At 41.3% G+C, this 6,214-nt stretch overlaps 1 protein-coding gene across 2 annotated transcripts in view; it reads right to left on the bottom strand.

Annotated features, from left to right (window-relative positions):
- Window positions 1-922: 922 nt before the first annotated feature.
- Window positions 923-6,214, bottom strand: part of SMYD3 (SET and MYND domain containing 3) — a 384,383-nt gene continuing 379,091 nt past the window's right edge. For both annotated transcript variants that reach the window (XM_066315957.1, XM_066315958.1), the window contains one exon: window positions 923-1,618. In XM_066315957.1, the coding sequence (XP_066172054.1) occupies window positions 1,517-1,618 (102 nt within the window). In that variant the 3' untranslated portion in view covers window positions 923-1,516. The remainder of the gene's footprint in view (window positions 1,619-6,214) is intronic.

Genomic DNA, 6,214 nt, shown 5'->3' with positions numbered 1-6,214 from the left:
GCATGTGGCCCGTTTAAAACAGAAAATAGGTTTTGATGACTGGTTGTCCATCAGTACTTTGTCAGAACTCCCAATAAATGCAAAAGTCTGACCTTTTGCCCCAGACAATTTCCTTTTTATAATAGCAGGAAGACCCAACCAAGCAGTGAATTTCTGTGAGGATTACTGCACTTCTTGGGTGGCTGATATGACCTGGCCTCTGGCAGCAAGCCATGCTACCTACTCCAGAAATGCACTGCATTTCAGAGGTTATTGCTTGCACATTACTGCCGGGCAAGTGAACGCTCCAAACGCTGGAACAAATTCAAACGTCTTGAAAGGAGATATCTTCCTCAGCACTGGCATTCGTGTGCTGTGGCTGTAAATTATGCCCAGAGTGTTCATTTTCTTTTTAAATGTGTTCTCATCTTGTAACAATTAATGGTGTCAGGTTACTGGTGTGAAAAAAGCCTGACTTTACAACAACGATGGATTAATGAAGTAACAGTCATGGCTGGAGTAGCAGCAATAAATTTCCAGAGGAGTGACACACCTGAAGCAATACTTTCAAAAGCCTTAAATTATTTAAGTTTCAATGTCCCTCATAAATATCGGGTTTTGTTAATATTTGTTTCTGTGTTAAAAAATGGAAGTCAACAGCTCTGGCAAGAACAAGTCTCTTGCTGATGAGCATGGGGAAATAGCATGTCTGTGCTTTCTAAGACATTCTTGTCTTCCTCAGGGATGACAGTGTTCATCTGTAGATCTCTGAGCTTCTCTGTTTGGGGATGTGGCATTCAAACCCCACAGACTCAGAAAGGTCTAGAAGCCATAGCACCGAGCTCACAGGTCCAAATATCTGTTTTTAAAACTGTGATGAAGTGAGAATCTCTTGAAGCTGGAAAAATGGGGAAAAAGCAGAGTAAGCAATTTCCACTTTGGTAATTTTTTTTATTTAATCCATTTTAGTATTCAATACTATAAGGTATGAAATGGAAGAAGAAGAGGGACAAAGCCCTGCAGATCTATAGGGAGGGGAGAAAATGTCATTTAAAACATTGGAAACTTATTTGATGTCAAAAAGCACTGGATCAGGCTTTTGGAAACCATACCAAAAGGCAAGGCAAAGGGAAAAAAAGTATATTCTTTTAATTTATAATGTGTCTGACAAGACATTCCTAATTGCTGGCATAAACTGATATAAAAAATTGACTGGTGGTATCAATGGAATTAGAACACTTTGTAACTGATGAAGACTCTGTACACATTTCTCAATACTTGCAATCAAACAATTAGGTATTGTTAAGTTATTGTCAATAAGACTGATGATTGATGACAAAAAAACCCTCTGAAAATTACAGGAATTCTGCCAAACACCAACTCAATTCAGACTATACAGCAAAACTAATATTAAGCCTTTTTGTAAAGCAATTAGGACCTAAGGAAAAGACACTAAAACCTTTGAGAAGCTCCACAATGAAATAAAAACCGTTTTCTTTGTCCTTGAATATTTTGTTTTCCAGACCAGAGATCATCTTCACTGTAATCTCATCATGGCCTCACACTCTTCCTTTATCTCCATCAAGACTTTCATCAGGCTGTGATCTGTCCCATGGGTCACCTTCATAATATTATAGGCCTTTAGGAAAGAACAGAAAGGGACATGTTAGTGATGATGTTAGTCATGCAAAGGGGCTGGACCCTGGAGCAGGGTGGGATGTCCTCAAGTGCCTGGCACCTGAGGGCTTGAACGCATGGCATGGCTGAAATGGGAGTGAAACATCCCAAAGGGCATGGTGATTTGTCCCTGACAAAGTGGAGGCATTAACACATTATTCTTAGGTGTTAAAACCCACAAATATGTTGCACAACTGGATGTTTGGAATAGCAGAGAGAGATACTTTCGCACTGAGACTTGAAGGCCATTTCAAGATTGGTCAACTACAACACCCAAGGTTTTGGTACATTATTTAAAAGATGACAGTGATGTTCATGATCTTAGGAGCCCGAAAGTCCTGTAAAAATAGAAATGGATTAATGTTTGACCCATGGAATGAAGTACCTTAACTCTATCAGGAGCAACTATATAGCATCAAACAAATGAGTACATTAATAATTTCACTGTCAAAAGTGATGCAGGGGAATGAGTCAGTGCTGCTTTTCCCAGGGATTATTTTCTCTGTGTCTCTGTCATCTTCTGCTGCTGGGCTAATTTACACTTGCTGATATTGTCTGCAGTGTTGCTGATTGCCTGCCACAGATATGTCTGCAATGTTCTTTGCCCAGCTCATGTTTAGACCATCACTTTTCATATGGCATTTCTGCTTCTTCCTTCTATTAAATTCCTCCTGCAAGGAGGGAAGTTCTAGATGGAAGCTGATTCAGCACTTCTGAAGATAGAACAAGGGAATCAGTAGTGAAATGATCACAAATTTTTCATCATCCTAAACTGAAGAATTGCAAAAACCTAAATGCAGCTTGTGTTTCAAAGGGTTCCTTGTCCAGTCAGATGACAAAATTCAGCTAAATTTGCTTTGAATTGCAGAAAAAGTATGTTTTGGGGAAGAAATGTTGAGAAACGGGCCTCATTTAAACTGGATAGATAAAAAGTAATTTTTTTTTTTTTTTTTTTTTTTTTTTTTTTTTTTTTTTGTGGAATGAATGAAAGCCTACTTCCAAGTTATAGAGACTGACAAACATATGGAAATTCCAGCACAGTTTATTTTTGCCTCAAATTTGCTAATTCTTAAGAGAGGGAGGCAGCACAAGTTTGAAAGAACAAGTTGAAATATCAGTCAAAATGAATCATAGTGAGCAAGGAGCTCTAAAAAGAGTCAAATAAGTTTTAAGCTACCACAGTTCCCTTCTACTAAAAGAGAAAATATACTCAATTGAAAAGAATGATGGAGATACTTTCATCGCTTTTAGAAATGCCAAAAAATTTGAAACAACATCAGAAATACTAAATTTTTGTAATATGAGCTGCACCCAGGCTATCTAGGAGGGGACAGGATCACCCTAGAGCAAAGTGGTCAGGTGAATTGGCCCTGGATCCTGACACACTGGGGGACAATGCTTGCATGCCCTGTCCCAGAAAGCTGATGGATTTATTGTGAATGATGTGTGCTAAGAGCTGTGCATCTGGATACATCTGAGTGACAGTCCTGGGGCAGCTGACCCGGATCTTCAGCCCCACTACAGGATAGAGGTCAGGCTCATACTGATGGGCTTGGGCCATGCACAGTCAGAGATGTCTGTATAGATATACCACCATTAAAAACCAATAATCCTTAATATAAAACTTAACCTCGAGTTAATGCTACCATTGCTGCCTTTCTCCCACCACCAACGATTTCTTTCCACTTCTTTTCTCTCCTAAGTATGGCAGACAAAAGCACTGTCTTCATCCTTTTGTTTCCTTGGAGGAAATCATTCTTATGCAATGCACCATCTCACACACTGCTGTACAAGTCGTAACCAGCTGCAGTGAAGTTAGACCAGCAATGACTTGTGTAATCCCTAAATTCAACAGGTATTAGGTTATGTAACTGTTTTGGCAAAGGTCAGTGCAAAACTGGGGATAATTTCAGCTCCAGTGCAAGGAATAGTTTTACTGGACAGAAGCAGAACACGAGGGCTCTCTGCCCACTCCCCTGCTCTCCTCAATCCCACAGCTCAGCAGCAGAGCTGAGGCTGAGCAGATTCACGTGGTACGTGTGCTCTCCCTCTCAGCTAAAAGAGCAAATCTAACTGTGAAAAGCACAGCAGCAACACAGGCCACGGTGTCATCAGCCACACGCTGTCTCCCCGAGGAATATAAACCTGGTTAGGTCAGAGGCAGGGCTGCTGCTCCAGGGATGTAAATGAGGAGCAGTGCAGGTGTTTGTCCCTGATTTGCACAGGGATGGGGCAGGATGCCCATGGCCATGGGTGTGGGGAGCCATGGGCAGGTGCAGGATGCCACAGCTCTGTCACAGGGAAAACAGGGAGGAAATGGCCGTGTGTCAGAGTGGCAGGAAGTGTAGGCTAGTGTTTCAGAGGGTTTTCTGTCTCTCTTGATTGAAGGGGTCAAGTTGTTAAAGCAGGCACAGGAATACTATTGAGGACAGCTGGTAAACAATTCAGTGTTTGAAGCAAACGTCTAGAGAAAGGATTTCTTCAGCGTTGCTGTGAGACCTGGGAAGGATTTTACCCCAGTTCCTGTGTCCTTTGCCTCCACAACAGGGATTTCTATAAGAAGGGAAGTTGTACAGTACCTATTGTACACGTTCATGAGACAAGATAGCTCATGGGGGACAAAAGTACTCCCATGACCATGCCATGCCAGGCTCTTAAATTGTTTTTCAGACTGGGCTGCAGTTCCTGTCTTTTGCTGACAAAAGCTTTCCAGATCTATAATTCAATTTGTCCTCTATTATGCATTTCATATATATGTATATAAATTTAAAAATAATGTGTTGGTTGTAAAGAAAACCAAGGGCTACCTTCAGTTTTTATTCCAGAGGAGTATTGCCTCTCTGTCAAACTTCTATTTCAAAATCTAGCAAATAAGATTCTGCAGGGCCTAACAGAAGTTTAGGGGGTGATTTCTTTCCAATGGGCAACATAAACCCCTCCACATTATTTAAATTCTCTTCGGGGGTACAGGACAGAGAACTAAACCCACAGAGCCTAAGAGCAAGGTGGTTATGACAGTGATTCATTTTTTGTGGCACAAAGAGCAGCAAGTGAGGGCTGGCTGCAGAGCCAAGTGTGAAGATCTACTGGTCTTAACAGAGTGTGTATCTGCTGCAGAGAGGCTGTCAGTCCCCAGCAGCTCTGAGGCTGTGCCTGATTAAACAGGATTTATATGTGAGGTGAATTCCACTCAGATCCCAATTCCTCTGCACCTTCCATCTCCTTCTTCTTAATGCCACAGTGAAATTAGTCTGACGAGGGTTCCAACAGGGTGCTGCTATTCAGTGTCAGAGTGTATTAAGAAGAGTAATGAAGCAGAGAAGGTAATCGAGTTTCTGCTCTGAGCATGTGGCATGCTCTGTTGACACATCTAATCACAAAGGGGCAAATCATGTTCTCATATAACTCTAGGACATTATCTGAGTAATATTAGGAATCACATCCGTTAGTCACAAGAAACTGGGAATTATATCTTCCTGTAATTTGTTCCAGTGTAGACAGCAAGGAAGTGAATCAGTTGCAGAGCTCATCTGAAGAAGTTACGTGGAGAAACATGATGACAAGAAGCTTTTCCTCCTCTCAGTTGTGCTCCCAGAGAGTGGTAGTCAGTCTCTCCTTGTCCCACACATGAATGAAAAAGGGGAGGCTGAACAGAGAATAGGCAAAGCCATGACAGGATTCTACACATCAGCTGGGAAGCACTTACTGTGTCCTTGTGGAGCACCAATGGCTTAGAGCCTCTGTTAGAGGCTCACTGAAGTATGACACAGAAGGGCAAGCAGCACCTTAATGTCCCTTTGCAGAAAAATGGGGGGGTCACAGCCTAGAAAAAGTTTCTGTGTTAGGCATTGCTCAGTTTCCAAAGGATCACAGAGTAGCAATCTGGCTTGCAATGGGCAGCTTCTTCACCAGAAACGTATAAATCCCCATTGCAATGTCCACCTGCACTGACCAGCAGCGCTCATTTGTCTCTAGGGGAGTTTGCTCCAGTTTAATCTAATGCAGTATCACATTAGAAATGCAATTAGAAAATGCCCGTTGATATAATTGTAGCAGTGTCAATGAAAGCAGAAGCTCTTCTGACTGGAGTCTCATTCCACTGCTAAAAGGGAAAGTCTGAATGTTTGGAAATGATAAATATTTTGAGGGAAAGAGCAGAGAGATTACCTGGCACATGACAGATGTATGACATACTTCTGAATTATGCATAAAAATAGAATTGATTACTTTTCTGTCTGCTTTACAATGATCAGAATTGGCTATAATTAAAGTAAAATATATCAAGCGAAGATTTAAATTGTACCTAGACTTAGCAAGAGTGGCATCATATTAAATACTAATATATTACTTCAACATATGAAAGTTATCTTGTTCAGCTTGCATCATTAATCAGATGTTAAACCCAAAGAGATATAGGGGTTGAAGAAAAGGTAAGTACAAAATACTAATACCTAGAGAGTCGTGACTGATATCATCTTTATAGGAGACCTGGGCAGGAGTGAAAAAGCACCTCTCCCACCTCCAGTGGAGACACCCATCCCCTCTATCCCTAGAAGTT

The sequence above is a fragment of the Sylvia atricapilla genome, chromosome 3 (assembly GCF_009819655.1).
Source record: "Sylvia atricapilla isolate bSylAtr1 chromosome 3, bSylAtr1.pri, whole genome shotgun sequence".
Lineage (NCBI taxonomy): Eukaryota > Metazoa > Chordata > Aves > Passeriformes > Sylviidae > Sylvia > Sylvia atricapilla.
Note: the sequence above shows the minus strand (reverse complement) of the source record. Positions and strands in the feature narration are given on the sequence as shown.